The sequence below is a fragment of the Schistocerca nitens genome, chromosome 7 (assembly GCF_023898315.1).
Source record: "Schistocerca nitens isolate TAMUIC-IGC-003100 chromosome 7, iqSchNite1.1, whole genome shotgun sequence".
NCBI lineage: Eukaryota > Metazoa > Arthropoda > Insecta > Orthoptera > Acrididae > Schistocerca > Schistocerca nitens.
This window is the reverse complement of record NC_064620.1, coordinates 68,724,810-68,745,845: the sequence shown is the minus strand read 5'-3', so window position 1 is coordinate 68,745,845 and position 21,036 is coordinate 68,724,810. Positions and strand designations below refer to the sequence as shown.

At 38.5% G+C, this 21,036-nt stretch overlaps 1 protein-coding gene across 3 annotated transcripts in view; it reads right to left on the bottom strand.

Moving 5' to 3' along the window:
* Nucleotides 1-21,036, bottom strand: part of LOC126194934 (uncharacterized) — a 274,312-nt gene that overhangs the window by 171,739 nt on the left and 81,537 nt on the right. For all 3 annotated transcript variants that reach the window (XM_049933315.1, XM_049933317.1, XM_049933316.1), the window contains exon 7: nt 16,417-16,526. In XM_049933315.1, coding sequence (XP_049789272.1) covers nt 16,417-16,526 — 110 coding nt within the window. The remainder of the gene's footprint in view (nt 1-16,416; nt 16,527-21,036) is intronic.

Sequence of the window (21,036 nt, the reverse complement as noted above, 5' to 3'; positions counted from 1 at the left end):
TAAAAAGAAGGTGTAATAATCATATCACTTACATTGCAGATTTTAAAACACAATTTGAGTGTTCATAGCAGAGCACTGTTCAACCCACAACATGGAAATATTTTAGAATAGAAATTGCAAAAATTAAACAATGAAAAATCCAGGATGGAATAATGACAATATTATGAAAAGGACAGTTGCTGCTCACCATATAGCAGAGATGCTGAATCACAGATAGACATAACAAAAAGGTTATCAAACAAAGCTTTCAGCCAAACAGGCCTTCATCAGAATGAGACAAACCACACATACACATTTGACTACAATCTCTGGTTGCCAAGGCCAGACTGCCAGTCTGGCCTTAGTAACAGAGATTGTAGTCATCGATGTATCTTCACTCATGACATGCGGGATTTCAGAGAACACGCATCCATACAGTTCACAGGCTCGCTTACAGACACCACCAGGGTCGGCACCCTGGCATGCTCTCTTGCGCCGCCAATGAAACAGTATTACTTAAGTGATGGCAAACAGGTGCTTGGCCTATTCTTTATGCTGTACTACTGATGTCCTGTCAATGTGTTCAGTGGTACACACGACCTGTATCTCACACATTATTCTATAAAGTAACAAGTTCCATACATCCTGTTTGTTCTTGCTGTAATACACTTGGGGACGTATGAGGGATACATTTTCTCTGCATGTTAGTGTCAGTGCTAAGTCACTCAACTAACATCTTGATGGAAGAATTACTCCAACGTCTCACTACCCAGGAGCAAGCTTTCACAGAACAACAGCAAGCTCTCGGAACCACTCTCAAGTAAGTGGTGTCTGCCTGTTCACAGAATGTTACTCTCCTGTCAATGCAGCCACCACCCTTTCCGGCACATGATGAATCAGCTGAAAATTGGGATTTTTACAAGATACAGTTATGTCAACATTTCCACGTTTTCTGCATGGACAATGCAAACCAGTGTAGAGCTTTCTTTCTTTTCTGGCTTTCGCCGTGCACGCATTGGCTGTTGAGTCAAGTTGCACCTTTGCAAGAATCAGCCAGTTCATCATTTGATGAACTGTGCAAGCTTCTCTCAACATATTTCTGTGACAGAATGCATGTCATTGTGATGCATGTCGAATTCTACTGTTGTCAGAAATGTCCAAACCAATTTTATGAAGCACGGGCTGCAGAATTACACGGGCTGAGCTGTCACTGTAAATTTATCAGTAGTACCCATCATGAATCCTATGCTGATCACATGTTGCGTGATGTTATAATTCATCTGGCCCTGTATAGGGAAGTCCACGAAAAAGTACTTCAATGCAAAATCGGACACTTACTGATGTTGGTTGGTTTAAAAAGAGGGGGGGGGGGGGGGGGACCACATTGTGAGGTCATCGGTCCCTTGTCACCTGTAGAACAATTGCCCAAGGGAAAGAAGAAAACAAAGAAGATGTACGGCACAATAACAGGAGAAAGAAAGAACCAGCAGAACAACAAAAGGACAACAAACACTACACTGGACAAAACAAGACAAGAAAACCACAGAGAGATGCAAGAAACAGGGAGAGGAGATTAAAAACAAAAAGCAAATTACCATGGCTGGCTGACCATGAGAACAAAAAAGGAGAAGCCATCCACTCTGCAACACATTAAAACCTCCACCCTAAAAGCCCTAGGGTGGAGGACACACAGGGACAAAGGACGTGCTAAAACTCAGATCAAATGATAAAACGCACCCTCACGAATAAAACGTAAAACTAAAGCTGCTGTTGAGGCATTGTCACCCAACACTGAAGGTAGGGTGCTGCGAAAGCTAACAGTCTGCCGCAGAGCAGCTAAAAGTGGACAGTCCACCAAGAGGTGGAGACTGTCATTTGGCAGCCACAATGACACTGAGGTGGGTCCTCGCAATTGAGGAGGTAACCATGTGTGAGCCACATATGGTCAATGCAGAGTCGACAAAGGACAACTGATTCCCTGCGAGAAGCCCGCAGGGAAGACTTCCACACATTCTTAGTCTCCTTAATGACATGCAGATTGTTGTGCAAATTGTTATGCCACTCCGTCTCCCAAAGTCAAAAAACCTTGCGGCGTAAGACAGAACGCAAGTCAGTTGCAGAGATGCCCATCTCCAGGAGTGGTTTCCGCCTAGCCTGTCAGCAAATTCACTGCCCGGGATTCCGACGTGTCCTGGGGTCCACACAAACACAACTGAACGATTGGACCATTCCAGAGCAGAGATGGATTCCTGGATGTTCGCTACCAAAGGATGGCGAGGGTAGCACTGGTCGATAGCTTGTAAGCTGCTCAGGGAGTCACAACAGAGAAGAAATGACTCACCAGAACAGGAATGGATATACTGAAGTGGACGAGATATGGCCACAAGTTCTGCAGTGAATACACTGCAGCCAGCGGACAAGGAATGCTGTTGAATATGGCCTCTGTGGACATAGATGAAGCCAACATTACCATCAGCCATCAATCCGTTGGTGTAAACAACTTCAGAGCCCTGGAACACATCAAGAATCGAGAGGAAGTGACAGCGGAGAGCGGCAGGGTTAATGGAGTCCTTAGGGCCATGCAAATGGTCCAGACGAAGCTTCAGCCGAGGTGTACACCATGGAGATGTATGTGAATGGACCTCAAGTAGACGTGGTAAAGGGAAGGACTCCAGTTCAGAGAGAAGGGATTGCAAGCGAACCGCAATCATGAGCCCTCACCTGGGCCGTCGATGCGGGAGATGAACTGCCGTGGGTGGGAAAATGAGATAGTAATTCAGATGCTCAGGAGAACTATGAATGTGTGCAACATAACTGACGAGCAGTTGTGCACATCGGATCCACAATGGAGGGACTCTGGCCTCCACCAGGACACTGGTCACCGGACTCGTTCTAAAAGCTCCCGTCGCTAGGTGAACACCACAGTGGTGCACTGGGTCGAGGAAACGCAATGCTGTGTGCACCGACGAACCGTAAACCAGACTCCCATTCTCAAGGCGGGGTCTCAGGGACCTGCTCCTGATCTTTATCCAAAACTTCCTGTCACTCCGTACTTTCTGTGTCCAAGTTGGTGCCTCCCATATACATGGAGACGATCTATGCAAGACTGATGGCATTGGGGTAGAAATATTCAGGCTCATGATGTCACTATCTAGATTTTGCTTCCTTCTCAGTTGCCTGTGATTTGATGACAAGTTATCAAGAGACAAAAGATGGAAATATGACAATTAGCTCCAATGTGAAACATTTCTGACACATTTATTCAAAATTACAAAACAGCATACTTCATAATCGATGAGAAGTTATGGGCATTTCGAGGCATGCCGGTTTAGACAGTATACACCCAGCAAGCCAAACAAATGTGGAATAAAAATATTTGCCCTATGTAATGCCAGGATGTATTATACTATGGATATGGATGTGTATGTTGGAACACAACCAGAGGGCCCTTATTATGTAATATTCCAGCTGCGATAGTTCAAAGACTGTGTACCTCCATCAGAGGAAGTGGCAGGAATACCACAGTTTTCAGTTGGTTGAAACACTGAAATATTATTTTTGGCTAACTTTATTAAGAACAAAACAAAAAGGAATTGCCACTTGACTTCATAAAGCCAAGTAAATGTCCAGTGGGTTCAAATATGTTTGCCTTCAGAAAAGCTTGTTCTCTTTTAGCATATATTTCTAAGGAAGGCAAATATGTTGTACTTGCATCCAGTCTTTACCATGATGACAGTGTTGATGAAGAGAGAGGCAAAGCAGAAATGATAATTGTGTACACGATGAAATGAGGTTAGACATGTGTGACAGGTTGTGTGCTGTCTACGACTGCACAAGATTTGCTCGTCAATGGCCTATAGTCGTATTTTATTCCTTATTGAATACTGGAGGTATCACTTCTTTAGTGATTCATGCTGCTAATAATCCTGAAAGGTGCATTTAATGAAGAGATTTTCTGCATCTGTTGTCTTATCAGCTACCATGAGTAACATAATGTCCAATATTCCTTTAAGGATTTGTGAAATTTTCCAAATTGAAGTAAAAGCAAGACCCAATGTACATCCTAACAAATACAGAGGGCATTGTGCATACTGAGACAAGAGAAAGAACAGCAGCTGTACCTGTACAGCTGCTGCCAATGCAGTAGTTATCTCCAAAGCTTGCAAGTGTTATGTGTACAGAATGTTTAGAAATGGAAGACTGTGACTGAACTGTATAAACTGAATTACTGTAGTAACCAATGTGCCCATGTCATCCTGCTTATGATAAAATATTTGTTTGTGGATGTGAAAAAGAAACTTACAATTTCTGTGGAATTGGAGAGAATTTAAAATTTAGACATAATAATTATATGTTCCCAATTGTTTTGTTGATTTTACTTATAAATCTATGTTTATGTCCATGTGGACTACTAACAGTATGAAGTGTGGTGCTACTGCTGCAAGGTTAAAGGAGTAGAATTGTAATAGAAAATACGAGTTGTGATCAAAAAGTAACAGAAATGTTTTTAATTTCTTCTTGGTACACATGTTCCTGATGTATGTTTGTATTTTCAGCTGTTTTGAATATTTAATTTATTGTTGACAGTCAAAAACGTTATACATGTTTTCGAGTGCTTGAAAAATTTTTACTTTCAAAAAAGATGGATCAAAGAATTTGCGTTAAATTTTGCTTGAAACAAGAATAAAGTGCAGCACTGCATTCAAAATGTTGACTGTGGCTTTAGACAAATCTACTATGATTAGATTAGATTAGATTAGATTTACTTTCATTCCAATTGATCTGTAGTGAGGAGGTCCTCCAGGATGTGGAACATGTCAGAAAAACAACAATACATGACAAATATTTACAACTAAAACAAATAAGCTAATGTACCATTCCACAGGTCCCAAGTGGAATGATCGTCATTTTTTAATGAACACTAAGAGTCATTTTACAAATACTAATGCACTGAATTTAAAATAAAAAAGTTTTTTATTTATTTATAAGGTAATACAACTACTGTAATACTTATTTACAATGAACACATTACTGCACTGAAATGGTGCAGAAGTTAGATTATACTAACACACACACACACACACACACACACACACACACACACACACACACACACAAATTTTCAATGAACACATTACTGCACTGAAATTGTGCAGAAGTTACGTTGTACTTATATACAAATCAGTTGGTTTTACTAAGAAATTCATCAATGGAGTAGAAGGAGTTGGCCACCAATAAATCCTTTAGGCTTCTCTTAAACTGAATTTCATTGGTTGTTAAGCTTTTTATGGCTGCTGGCAAGTTATTGAAAATGTGTGTTCCTGAATAATGCACACCTTTTTGTACAAGACTAAGTGACTTTAAATCCTTGTGAAGATTATTCTTATTTCTAGTATTGATTCCATGAATTGAGCTGTTGGTTTGAAAAAGTGATATATTTTTAATGACAAATTTCATTAAGGAATAAATATATTGGGAAGCAGTAGTTAGTATCCCTAGTTCCCTAAACAGGCTTCTGCAGGATGTTCTTGAGTTCACACCACATATAACTCTCACTGCACGTTTTTGTGCCCAGAAAACTTTAGCTTGGCTTGATGAATTACCCCAAAAAATAATCCCATATGACATTATGGAATGAAAGTAAGCATAGTATGCCAGCTTTTTCATTTTTATATCCCCTATGTCTGACAAAATTCGCATTGCAAACAGAGATTTGTTAAGACGCTTCAGCAGTTCTGTGGTGTGCTCCTCCCAGTTGAATTTATTATCAAGCTGTAATCCCAAGAATTTAACACTGTCCACTTCTTCTATCTTCTTGTCATCGTATGTTAGACATTTACTCTTGGGACACCCCTTACAAGTTCTGAACTGCATGTAGTGTGTTTTTTCAAAGTTTAGTGACAAAGAATTGGCTAGGAACCAGTGATTAATGTCCACAAATATTTTATTGGCTGATCTTTCTAAGACTTAAGAAAAGAGGTTATGAGTGATATAAATGCTTCAAAGAGGGCTGAGAAAGTGAAGATGACGACTGCCCTGGACACCCTAGCATATCAATTACTGACAACAATGTGGAAGAAGTAACAAAAATGGTTCTGGAAAATCACTGAATCACCACCAGAGAGATTGCTGATGATGTCAGCATATCCTTTGGCTCATACTAAGCCTTTTTTTGGGGGGGAGGGGGAGGGGGGGGTTTGAGCATGAAATGTGTAGCAACATAGTTTGTTCTGAAATTACTGAATTTTGACCAAGAACATCGCCACATAGGCGTCACTCAGGAATTGCTAAATAAGTCAGCAACCATCCAGAACTTCTACAGAAGGTTACAATAGGTGACAAAATGTGGATATGCAGTAACGACACTGAAACCAATGGAAACTGCCTGAAGAGCTAAGACCAAAAATATTTGACAAGTTTGATCACACGTGAAGGTGCTTCCAACAGTATTCTTAGATTACAATAGGATAGTGCACCACGAGTTCCTGCCTTATGGTCATATGGTCATATGGTCAATAAGGAATACTACCTGGAAGTTATGACCCTTTTGCTTGAAGCAGTCCGAAGATAACAACCAGAATTGTGGCAAAACAACTCGTGGAAATTGCATCATGATAATGCTCCCCACTCACACCTCAATACTTGTTCATGATTTTTGGTGAAAAACAAAACTGTTATGTTGCCTCGGCCACCATATTCACCATATGTGGCCACCTACAGTTTCTTCCTGTTCCTGAGGCTGAAGACGCTGAAGGAGATGAACACCATAATGAAAAGTGAATTCCAGAAGTGCTTACAAGATTGGAAAAAGAGCTGGCACAAGTGTATTGTATCTGAGAGGAATTACTTTGAAGAGGACAAAGTTGATGTTGATGATGATAAATAAATTCTTTAAAAAATCCTGTTACTTTTTGATCACACTCATATATAACTAAATTAAACTGAAAATAATATACTTTCTATGCATGTGATGCAAATTGTCCTTAACGTAACAGTGTCTCAATTCTTTGACTACCGCAGTATATATGAATAGAATAAAATGGATGACAGTTTCAGTTTTTAACAGTATTTAATGAACCTCCTCAGCAGATTAAAATTGTTGTGGTAGGCCTCAACCAGGATTTGTACATTTCGCAGGTGACACAGTATCAACCAAATCATCCAAGGGAACCTCTCAACCAAACCAACCTTCTATCTCCCTGTACTACTCTCTTAATTTGTCATATTCCATTACCTACAAATTTTGCTACACTGTTAACCTGGAGAGGTCAGGTATGTTAGATAATGGTGTTTCTTGCACCTAGCAATTTTCCAGAAAGAATTGTTCGTCTAATATAGCTTTAGTGTATGAAGAATTTCAATTACAGCATACACTCTGAGAAATATTCCTTGTAAAAGTAAGGATTATTAGTATGATGTGCAACCTGGAGAAATAGGAGAATATTTAATCAGAGCAGATACTTTACTTCCAGAGACAACAAGAAAAATTGGACACACAAGAGACTTCCATACCTGACTCAAGGACCAGCAAAATATTTTCATTCATATCAACAATTTTTAAAAGAGAAAGTAATATGTATTTATCTACCTGCTCTTCCAGACACTACTGAAACTTGGACTATAGCCAACTAAAGTACCCTACTGTTTGTGACAGTTGCAGCACATGAAAAGATTCTGAGAAGAAACATTGCATGTTCTGTGTGTGTCAGTGCAATAGTGAGATGAGTGTATAAGGGTATCCCATTTCATATGGTTTTAAAGCAGTGACTTCTGAACTTTTTAATATGGGATACAAGTAGCAGCCAATTGTGGAAGTTATGAATAATGGGGAACTCGTTAATTTTAAGAGTGATCCAAGAACCAAATATTTGAAGTGAATGGGAGACATGATGCAAAGTCCAAAATAAAATGAAAAACCATTAAGAGAAGATCTTAACAAATGAAACACAGCTGCTACATCATGAACTGTGATTTTTTTTTTCATCACACTATCTGCAACATTTCATTTTGTTTATAAATTGGTAAATTCTAGCTATCAGTGTGAAATTTCTGTTACGCTATGGACCTGGACTAAAAACAAAAAGAGATAAAACATGAAAAAAGGACCGCACAAAAATTGAGAGCACACAGTTGAAATATCGTTAAAAAAAAGGGCGTGAAAGGTAACAAAACCAAATTACGACATTCTTGAAACTTTTTAAGTAGGCTTTTCAAGGATTGTGTGTCTGCCAGTTCAGGTTTTTCTTACAAATCATAAGACAGTACTGCTGACCATTGACTTGGGGACCGATGACCGTAGCAGTCTGGTCCCTTTAATCCCACAAACCAACCAACCATTACATGACTTGAGGTAGTGAAATATGAAGTAATGTGGACAAACACACGTAAAGGTAATACTGATGTGCTTCCTTGCTTTCAGAACTAATAGTTCTTTCCTTGTAAAGAGAGAGACAGGTTGGAGAGCATTAAAAAGGAAGGGAAGGTTGCTCAGACCCTCATATGAGGGAGACCCACATGTAGTGAGGACAAGTGACATTTTGTTTGCTAAAGATCAGTATTGGCCAGCAGTTCCGTCATAAAATTTATTGATTTTACTTTCAATCCTGGTTTTTCAGCATTTCTCTGAGGCACTGCCAAGGGTCAAACAGACTTTTGACCACTTGGGCAGCCCTTATTTGTGTATGTTCAATAAATTCTATTAGTATTATCAGTAAGGACAGGAAAATTTCACAAAAACAGAACTTGGGAAATTGGCAATTTTTAACAAACTATAACAAAATCAGTGTTTCTTATGAAATACCACAAAATCAATGATGTTTACAAAATATTGAGAAATTTGTCATTTTCAAATATAAAAAAAAATGTGCTAAATCTGAAAACAGCAGTATGCTCATTTTCGTAACTGTTGGTTACTGAATGTTGAAATTGCATTCTGACACCTTATTTTCTCAAGCCTGAGGTTTATGTACAGTCTTAACATGAATGATCATTTCCCACATAACTATGATGCGATGTCAAAACTAACGCCAAAAAAAACAGAATTGAGAGAAAATAATACTGAAAGAGGAAACAAACACTGATGCTAGAGAAAAACAGCAAAATTGGCAAAAAACAACAAATTTTACAAAAAACACCAAATTTGGCAAAAAAATAACACCGAAGCTTGCCAATAATAACTCCAAAATTGGGCATAAAACAAAACAATCTTTTCCTGTACGTAACTGTTAGGTATGGCCCCCAAGACTTGAGCAATATTCTAGAATAGGTCACATGAGAGTTTTGTAAGCAATCACATTTGTAAAATGACTGCATTTTCCCAGCATCCTACCAATGAGCTAAAGTCTGCCACCTGCTTTATCTGTAACAGAGCCTATTTCATCATTCCATTTGACATTCCAACAATTTTTTTACACCCAGGAATTTGCCACTTAGGTAATTCTGTTACTCACTGATACTGTACTCATGGACACTGCTTTTCTGTGCTTTGTGAAGTGCATAATTTTACATTTATATACATTTAAAGCAAGTTGTCAATCTTTACACCACTTTGAAATTCAAATTCTATCCAGGTCTGACAGGATGTATTTAGCAAGATGGCATCAAGTGTAATGACGTATAGCGATGTGATTCTGTTGTGAAAAGAGGAACTTGTGAAAGCTGTATAAGTGAAATCACAAAACTAAATGAATACATTTCAGGTTCACAAAAAATTGTCAGCGTTCTAAGATGTGATATTTCACATCTAACAAATGAAAATTCTGAGCTGAAGAAGTTGCGCCATACTCCAAATGATAAAACAAGTAAGCCACAAAATGGGAACATAGAGTGTTAAGATAAGCGGAAAGGAAGTGTCAAATAGATATCAAACATAGCAAATGAAATTATAATTGCAAATAAAAACAATTTCAGTGCAATAAGTATGACAAACTTCGTAAACAGCTGTGAACAGAAAAACAAACCAATCCACAAAAGAAGAATGCAACAGAAATTGACAACCAATGACTAAGAGTAGTAAACTATGCAACAGGAACTGACCACCAGTGACCAAAAGCAGTGAAGCAATAGCATCAGGTGGTAGAAAGACTATTAACAAACTTCAAAAACAACATGAAGCTAACGTCAACTCCACTCCGAAATCTGCCACGAAGTGCAGCGTACTTTTGCTTGCTCATAGCCATGGAAGACAGTTAGCTGATATGCTATGAAGTGTGAATCATGAAATCCAAGAAAGCAGCATGGTGAAGCCATGAGCAAGAATGAAAAACATCATAGTAGACTCAGTTATAAATGGCAAAAAGTTGCATGACAATTACTTTGCTGTCTGCATAACAGGTACAAATGATGTCGCTTGTAATGAAGCTGATAAGTGTATTGGAGGTGCGTCTAAGTTTCTAGAATGAAACACATTAAAAAACACTATTGTTGCTACCATCGGCATGTTTTAATGTACAACCCCTTTTGTTAACAAAGAAATAAGAAAACATGCAAGAATTAAATTATTACGTTCAAGATGTGAAATTTTTTTTAATTTTAGATATAGGCATATTAAATAAGAGCATGCACACTACACTCGGTCTACATCTGAACTATGAGAGTAAGCACTTTCTGTGTGAAGATTTAAGCAAATTGATTACAGAAAAGATTGAACTCAGTAGCCTAATATACGAAAACAGTTAGTTTTTGAGTGAAACTGACATCCCTCTTCTGTGTAATTATGCCTATAGTGTGCACACATGAAGTTGAAAGACTTACTGACAGCATCAAAAAAGATGAAAAACTAAAATAATGTTCCAGAATGTCCAATACATTACTAACAAAACAGAACAAGTTTCGTAGGAGAAGAAAAACTTCTTAGCCAAGATCGCAATAAAACACTGTATTGTGGATAACCAGTTTCAGTAAACTATGTTACCATCATCAGATATTTATACAGGTTATTATAAACATCTTGTGCCAGATGCACACCAAATCTTTCCTTTAAATCTCCAGAAGCGGTCCAATGACATTCCAGTGTCTTGATCCCATCTCGAAAATGAGTTTCCTCAAGGGCTGCAAAACAGTTGTCAACTCCAGCTATCAATTCTTCGTTTGAAGTGAATCTTCATCCAACAAGAAAAATTTTCAGTTTTGGGAACAGATGGAAGTCTGATGGAGCCATATAAGGTGAAAAAGGCAGGTGTGGCAACAATTCATACCTTAGTTCATGTAATTTTGCCATGGCGATGGCACTTGTGTAGGCGCGCATTGTCTTGATGGAAGATGACTTTCTTCCTTGCTAAACCTGGCCTTTTTTCGTGAATCTTTTGTTGCAATTTGTCCAGGAGGTTAGCATTGTATTCTCCAGTAATTGTTTGCCCAGTGGGAGATAATCTACAAACAGAATCCCCTTCGCATCCCAGAACACTGATGCCATGACCTTTCCCGTCGAAGGAATTGACTTTGCTTTCTTTGGTGGCAAAGAATCAGCATGTTTCCACTGCTTTTACTGTTGTTTTGTCTCTGGGGTATAGTAGTGCAACCCAAGTCCCATCTGTGGTCACAAACCAGCACAAAAAATCTTGTTCGTTTCTCCTAAAACGGACCAAACATTGTTCCGATATGTCCAATCTCATGCGTTTTTGATCTAGCGTCAAGAGTCGCGGCACCCGTATTGCAGATAATTTTTTGATTTCTAATTCTTCAGTTAAAATGTGATATACCCTTTCAGATGACATCTGGCAAGCGTGACCAATTTCACACACTTTCAATCAGCAATGCTCCATGACCATTTTGTGCACTTTTGCAATGATTTCTGGAGTACTGACACATCTTGACTGACCACTGCATGGATCATCATCTAAGCTTTCCTGACCACATTTAAATTCATTTGTCCACTTGGAAACAGTTGAATATGAAAGAGCAGAGCCCCAAGTGTATTCTCAAGTGCTCAAATCTCAATTTTTTCCATCTTTGCAAATCACTACGCAGGAACAACAACAGAGCCACGTCACTGCCACAGCTCTCTTCCAAGAGCACTGACATGGCACATGTTTACAGGCAACAGTCCAATGAATATCACGTGAACAACTCATTGCGCTAGTGCTGACCTCTCGTGGTGATTCCGAGAACTTTTCAAACCGCCCTCGTACAATACACAAACCAGATGTGACTATCGTAGGATACTGACTAATAAACAAACTATAGATCACAGTCTCTTTGAAACTGGGAGGCAGTTCTATAATAAGTTGGCAAATAATATAAATCAACTCCAAGGCAATCATTTTAAGGGCAAGTTGAAACAGCTGTTAATTGAAAGATGTTTATACTCATTTAAAGAATTCTGGCCTGCAATACAGACAGTTCTACTTTTATATACTGCAGTGTATTAGTGGTAGTAAATGTTTATATACAGGTATATGATGTGCTACTTTATGTATATATTAATTATGTGTATAACATGATATTACTGTTATAAATGCACAAAAAATGATGATGTCCAAGACTGTAAAATTAATATAGACAAATAAAGATAATTATTATTACTGTTATCTGTAGCTTTTACCAGACAGTACCTACAACAGCATCATCTGCAAAATGTCTGTAGTTACTTTTAACATTGTTTGACAAGTCATTAGCATACAGATCAGAAGGGTCATAATACACTTTCTTGAAGAACAATGAAGTTACTTCCACATTTGTTGATGATTCTCCATGTAAGATAACATGCTGTGTCCTGCCAACCAAAAACTGTTCAATTCAGTCACAAATTTCATTTGATAATCCATATGATTATACTTTTGTTAATAATTGCTGACAGGGTGCTGAATCAAATGCTTTTCAGAAATCAAGAAATACTGCATCCAACTGCTTTCTTTGAACCATGACTTTCGAGACGTCATGTGAGAAAAGTTTGAGTCAGATTTTACATGACCAATGTTTCAGCATCTGTGCTGATTGGCAAAGAGGATGTCACTGTGTTCAAGATACATCATTACAGTTGAGTATGTTCTAAGAGTCTACAAGGTATGGATGTCAGTGAGACTGTACAATATGAGGCATGTCTGGAAAGTAGGTATTGTTTTGTTCCAAGCAACCATAGCACTAGTGTCCCAGTTCCACATATTCATACTCCTCTCACTGGTTCATTGTCTTTCCATGGACAATACTTTAGCCAGAATGTGTTGTGTTTAAATCTGTTAGTGATCATTCAAAGTGTTTAAGACAATCTTTGAGCCTGAAGACTGTGAAATGTGTCTGTAATACTTTTTTTTAATGCAAAGAATGTTAAGCCAGCTAAAATTCATTATCAACTTGTAGAGATTTATGGTGAAAATGTAGTGATTGATGCAATGATGAGAAAGTGAGTGAGACAAATCAATGATAGACTAACCAATGTTCATGATGAAGAACAGAGTGGATGGCCTTTTGTTATCAATGATGGTTTGGTTAAGAAAGTCAATGAGAAAGTATGTGAAAAGAGATGGTTCATAATAACAATGTTTTGTGACAAGTTCCTAGACACTTCAAAAACAGTTTTGCATGAAATTGTCACAAACTGCATAAATTTTTACAAATTGCATTCCTGTTGGTTTCTGAAAATACTTACGAATGACCACAAAATGAAGAAACTTGGCACAGTACTTTGACTTTTCTTATCCAATACAGTGATGATGGAGATTAATTCTTAAACAAAATTGTGACTGGTGATGAAACTTGGGTCTGTCATGTCATTCCAGAATCAAAAGAACAATTGGTGGGGTGGAAGTACTTACAACCCCCCCAAAAACAAAAATTCAAAACAACACTGTCAGCACAAAAAATCATGTGCACTGTGTTCTGCAACAGACAAGGCATTCTGCTTGTTGAGTTCCTTCCCGGAGGTGAAACCATCAATACGGTACCATACTGAGAAAACTTTGATGTGCAATTCAAAACAAAAGGCATGCAATGCTCAATAAAGGGATTGTGTTACTTCAATGAAATCCCCATTCTGCTGGTGTTAATCGAAACCTTACTGAACAGTTTGTTTGGGAGCAGTTCGATCACCAATTGTACAGTATCGATCTTGCACCTTCTGACTACCGCTTGTGAAGTGTGATTTTGGAGGAAGGCATTTTGACGGCAATGACAATTCAAAAAACAGTGATCTGCCGTGGTTGTCTTCCCTGGTAACATCTTTTTATGAAGAGGGCAGGGAAAAGTTGGTTTCCCTTTACGACAAATGTCTGAACAATGGTGGCAACTATGTAGAAAAATAATTTAAGAAATTCTCTATCTTGTAAAAGACAAATTTTAGTTTGAAAAAAGTGTTTCATGTGTTTTTTCCCAAAACGGTATTTACTTTCTGGGGATGCCTGTTAGTTTCATGGATCACTTCTGCTATCCTGGCTGTAAATGGGTATGACCTGTGCTTTCTTCCAACCACTAGGTACAGATTTTTGCTGAAGTGATCTATGGTTGAAAGTGTCGCTGAAGTGATTTATGGTTGAAAGGGAGGTTAGCTGCAAATTCTGTATGGACTCAGACAGGGATTCCATCCAGCACTGGAGCCTAGTTCCATTATAGCAATATTAGCTGTTTCTTAATGCCATTGACACTAGTAATAATAATAATATAGATTTTATTGTCTTTGGACTATTACAGCAACTGACAATGTCAAATGAAGATACAATTTATGATACAGTGTGATATAGTATTGACTACTGAAATATTTTAACTTATATTACAATAAATGTACAGTGGGTCATCTGTTGGTTTATTCCATTTTACAGTTGAAGAATTCATTGATGTCATAGAATGAGTGGGCAATTAACCATTCATGCAGTCTTTCTTTGAATGTATGTTCAGGAAGATCCTGTATAGCATGTGGCAGCTTATTAAATAGTTTGTGCCCTGTCACTTCATAGCTATTTATTGATATTAATAATCTGTGGTAATGCGTGTATTTGTGTTTGATGCTTCTTGTACTGTAACAACGTACATTTTCTCTAAGTTTCACACCTTGTAGGTTGTTCTTCGTATAGATTAAGACATTGTATATATAGAGGTTTATTACTGTCATTAACTTTTTTGTTCAGTAAATAAGGATTTGTAGTGAGCCTTATGTGAAGAATTTGTAATTATCCCAATGGCTTTCTTCTGCAATAATAGGATGTCATGTATATGATTATAATTACCCTACAAGATAATGTCATAGGATATTATACTTTGGAAAAATGCAAAATAAGATGATCTGGCATGTTTCAGGTACACAATTTCTGAGTTGTCTTTATAAATAAATTACTCTAGACAGCTTACTACTAATATAGTTTACATGCTGGCCCCAGGACAACTTTTTGTCTAAATAAACTCCCAGGAATTTAACAGAACTAGGGTCATCAGATAGTGGCTTGTCTCTTAGAGTGAAGATTATCTGCTGAGTTTCATTTTCATTTAGCAAGAAACCATTTGCTCTGAACCAATATGCTGCATGAGTGAGTGTATTTTCAGCTCAGGTTTTAAGATCTTTAAGATTGTTACTGCTAAGTAGAAAAGTTGTATCATCTGCATACAATACAGTGGTGGATCTAATAAATGAGGGGAGGTCATTGATCATTATCAGAAACTAGTATCTATATCACCAACATTTGCAGTGATGCGAGAATTAAACTGGTGCAGTACTCCATTTGAAAACAGAGTTCAGCCTCTGTTTTCACTTTTCTACCCTCAATTTTGATCCCTATGTAATCCCAGAGTATCAGTGCATTAACCTTAGTGCCATTGACAGCTTTACATATGAGCAGAATATCTTAGGTTTTTATGAGAAATTTTTCGATAAGATTCTGCTGTAGCAGTCACTGAACACTGCGCATATTCCCCTTTTAACGAACAAGTGGTTATCAGTCAGTATCTCTGTATCTACAGCTGTTTATTTTGTTTTGCACCTATTTGCAGTTGTTCCTTTTGAAATTTCCTTCCAGAGGCTGTGTACCACTGAGGGCCCCTCACATCATAAACTGTCTACAAGTGTTTGGTCAACTATTCTTCTAAAGTTGAGCCACACATTTGAGGAAAACACATTGTGGTGTCAGAAAAAATAAAAATTGGATAACAGAACCCATACAGATTACAGAACAATATGCACAATGATATGGATCTGAAGTGAACTGAAAGTTAATGAAAACAGAGGCTCCTGTGATACCAAACGAAATTAGTTTCATACCTACAAACTATCACATAATACACACACACACACACACACACACACACACACACAGCTTCATTTTTAAACTACTACCAAGTAACTCTACAAATGAGGCAATGAAGCAAGCACATGGAGAAAGTAAGGGGTCAAATGATAATTTGTACCTTCAAAACTATTTTAATTATTGTATATATTTCTGCCAATGTGACTGCACTTTGTACATGTTGTTCTTGCAATAAATTTTTTATTCACTCACAGCAGGTTTTCTTACCTACCATGATGTTCAAGTGCTTGAACATAGTGTCACCAATTCTCTGAAGTCCCATCCGAACCATATTCTGGAACATATCTACCAGCCACCTTCTTTCTTCTGGTGACATGTATCCTGTACAGAAAAATCATTTATAAAAGAAAATCACAGACTCTGCACACACACGTAAACAAGGTTCACTACTACTACTACTACTACTACTACATTATTATTGTACACATTACTACCACAATGCATAAACTGTGAAAAAAATGTATGCTACATATCTGGTGCAACAGCTACTGTAATAATTATTAGGGCATATATGTGTACAATATAACAGGCTTCAACAGCAAACACTATAAGCAAATAATTATATTGTTCACCAAAAACTAGTTGTTAGGGAGAGAGGAAAAAAATCACAGATGGGGAGAGAATTGAAAAGCCATAATGTTGCCTTGAGCTGTCAGGCATCACTCACGAAACATGTAACATTTCTTCCTATGCAACCTGAAGTCACTGTTATTCTCTTGAGTATTAATCCATATACTAGAGATAAATCTAAAATAAATAAGGATGTGCAACACATCTACACAGGTGTCATCTGAGACACAGTAAAACAGTTGTAAAGAAGGATAAGAGACCAATCACTAACAAATCTTTCAAAATAAATACAAAAGGTAGAACCACCACAACAGGGACCAAAACAAGGGCCACTCTTACTCTTCCCCATTTCCCACATACTTCATATGCACAAGTCATAAAAACAACACCAAAGCAGAAGTAAACCAAATGCAGATTGTTCACATCAGAAAATAAAATGAGACAAATGTCCCACATGGTCATTTTACTTTGACAGATAACAGTAACAACAGGAGTCTCTGTTGCATCAAAATGTTGACTGCAAAAATCCCTGCAACAGTCATTCACTTCATCCTTGCTTTATGAAATCTTTTTCCATAGTAATTGTAATTTCATAGTTAGACTTACAGGTGCTAATCACAATTGAGTAAATATGCAGGGTGTTTCAAAATAATCTTTACAACTTTGTCACATATATTTCTGAAATGGGATGAGGTAGAAATAAATGCTCCTCCTCCCACTCCCCCACCAACAGCAGATGGAAAAGTTAGATTTTTTTCTCTTTGGGGCTTTGTGAAGTATGCTGTCTACAAGAGACCGGTACAGAACCTGCAGGAACTGTGGGCTCACATCAGAGCAGCAACTGCACACATTAATGAGGACAAGCTAGGTTGGATATGGGAGGAACTGGAATATAACTTAGATATCCTGTGTGCTACAGATGGCACACATAATGAACTTTGTTAATCAACTGCTAAAACTTCAAGAACGAGTGAGTGAGTTAGTTAGTGTTTTGTGTGTGTGTGTGTGTGTGTGTGTGTGTGTGTGTGCGCGCGCGCGCGCGTGCGTGCGCGTGTACATTATACCTAAAACCACACCTTTCTGAAATAAGTGTCATCATAGTTGTAAAGCTCATTCTGGAAATTTTTGTCTACTGAAAGTTGGTTAACAAGACACCATATTCACAACAACAATGTATAATCAAACAATGGAAAATTCAGGATGGAATGTAACAATACAAGAGAAGGTAAGTTGCTACTCACCAAATAGTGGAGATGCTGAGCCGCGATAGGCACAATAAAAAGATTCACACAGACATAGCTTTCTGCCATTAAGGCCTTTGTCAGCAGTAGACACACACGCACACACACACACTCACGCAAGCTACTGCTGACAAAGGCCTTAATGGCCAAAAGCTATGTTTGTGTGAATCTTTTTATTGTGCCTATCGTGGCTCAGCATCTCCGCTATATGGTGAGTAGCAACTTTCCTTCTCTCGTATTATAACAATGTATAATGCGGATAACTCTGAAATTGCAGTGGATGCAACCCAATTGTACACAAAGAACACTTGAGCCCTTACACCTACTTACATTACATATTATCTACCCCCAGCTACCTGTCCAATATCAAACCCGCCATTTTAATAACTTCAACACTCTTCTTCTGCTGAGTCATCAGTCTGACTGGTTTGATGCGGCCTGCCATGAATTCCTCCCCTGCACGAACCTCTTCATCTCAGAATAGCACTTGCATCCTACATCCTCAGTTATTTGGGAGATATATCCATACCTCTGTCTTCTCCTACAGTTTTTACCCTCTACATTTCACTCTAGTACTGAGGTTATTCGCTGATGTCATAACACATGTCCTCTCACCCTGTCCCTTCTTCTCAGTGTTTTCTGTATGTTCCTGCCTTCATTGATTCTGCAGAGAACGAACTTACTTACAACTAATCCTACGTCTGCATACATACTCCATAACCCAATGTATGGTGTGTGGCAGAGAATACTATGTACCACTACTAGTCATTTCCTTTCCTCTTCCACTCACAAATGCAGCAAGGGAAAAACAACTGTCTATATGCCTCTATACGAGTCCTAATTTCTCTTACACTGTACTCGTGATCCTTATGTGAAGTATAAGTTGGCAGCAGTAGGACTGTTTGGCAGTAGCTGCAAATGCCTTTTCTCTAAATTTTCTCAATAGTGTTTCATGAAAAGAACTTCATCTATTTCAATTCAAGTTGACAAAGCATCTGTGTAACACTTGGATGTTGACCGCATCTACCAGTAAGGAATCTAGCAGCACACATCTGAATTGCTTTGATGTCTTCCTTTAATCTGACCCCATGGGGATCTCAAGGACTTGAGCAGTATTCAAGAATGGATTGTGCAAGTGTTCTAGATGTGTTTTCCTTTGCAGATGTGCAACACTTCCCTAGAACTCTCCCAATGAAGTGATCCTTAGAACTCTCCCAATGAAGTGATCCTTAGAACTCTCCCAATGAACTGAAGTTGACCATTCATCTTCCCTACTACCATTCTTACGTGCTCATTCCAATGAGTAATGCTTTCTAAATCCTTGCTGATTTGTGGACAGAAGCTCTGCTTTATCAAGGAAATTTATTATATTCAAATTTTGCACAGAACAGTGGAAATGAACACAGTTTTCCAGCTTCATGAACTGCTTTGCAGTATTTTCTGCAGGTTCCTTTGTCACTGTAAGATAAGGAGATTTCTTCTTCTTCTTCTTCTTCTTCTTGCGTTGTGGCCTCTGTAGGACCACGGGCAGCCCCTTTGTGGACTGCATTTTCCTCCTCTTCTCCCAGAACCTCTTCGTTCTTTCTCTTCTTCTCCCCCGCTCTTCTTCCGAGATCTTCAGTTTCCGTTACTCCTGTTGGCTCCACTGATGACACACTAATCTTTTCCTGTATTATTCTCTGTCATTGATCTCTGGCATATTGGTCGGTGTATATTTGTTCCTCCAATCTTCCTTTCCTTCAACCTTGATTCCCAATTCCAATCAGTCCTTCCGAAGTTCAACTACCCACTTGGTTCCTGTCTTTCCCCTTGTCCTCCCTGTTTTTCCCACACTCTCTTCGTCATTCTGTCCATACTCATCCTAATTACATGTCCAGCAAACCTTCCCCTTTTGAATCTGATTTCCCTGGATATTGTTCTCATGTTCCGGTACAATTCTTCCCTAGGTCTTCGCATCCATCTCTTTTGGGGCCTAGTATTTTTCTCGGTATTTTTCTCTCTTCTTTCTCTAGTTGTTCTGCCCCATTTCTTCCTAGTGTCAACATCTCAGCGGCATATAATACTGCATTCCTCACTGTTGCCTTTTAGTGGCTTATCTTTGCCTCTGAGGATATATTCTTTTTATTGTATATCTCTATCATCATGCAGAAGACTGGCCTCATCTTCTTTATCCTCTCTGTTATCCCCTCCTTGCTGCTGTTCCTTCCTGTTATAAATTCTCCCAGGTATTTAAATTTGTCCACCATTTGCACAGTGCCTTCCGGTGTTTCCCAGTCTGCCAGTCTGCAGTGGTATTTAATGTCTTCATCTTGTTATAGGCGATCCTCAGTCCCACCTTTCTGGCAACCTTACTTAAGCTGTCGAGTTGTGTCTTTGCGTCTTCTTCCGTCTCACTTACTATTGCTAAGTCATCTGCAAAGGCTAGGCAGTCCACTTGAGCCCTGTTGTTCTTTTTGTCCCCCACATGGGTATTTGTTATTCCCATTTCCTTGTTTATTGCTCTCCACTGCCTGATCTCTTCGTCCAGTGCTATACTGAACAACAAAGGTGACAATCCATCTTCCTGTTTAACACCAGTCTTGATCTCAAATTCTTCTGACAGTGCTCCTCTGAGTCTCACCCTTGCTTTTGTGTCTGTCAGAATTTCTTTTATGAGTTCTTGTGTAGTTCCATCACATCCTCTGTTCTTCAGGATCCTAACAAGAGTCAATCTGTCGATGGAGTCATATGCCTTTGTGAAGTCAAGAAAGGTTATTACTGTCTTTTTGTTTTTTAAGGCTCTATGTTCTATCAGTTGCTTCAGGATAAATATCTGTTCTATACAACCTCTTCCCTTCCTGAATCCCACTTGGTAGTCACCAACTGTGCTTTCTACCTGTTGTTCTACTCTCTTCAGCAACAGTTTTGACAGCACCTTGTATCTGACCTCTAGTACCGATATTCCTCTGTAGTTGTTTGCATCTCTCTTGTCCCCCTTCTTACATATTGGTACTACAATTGCGTTCTTCCATCCTTCTGGC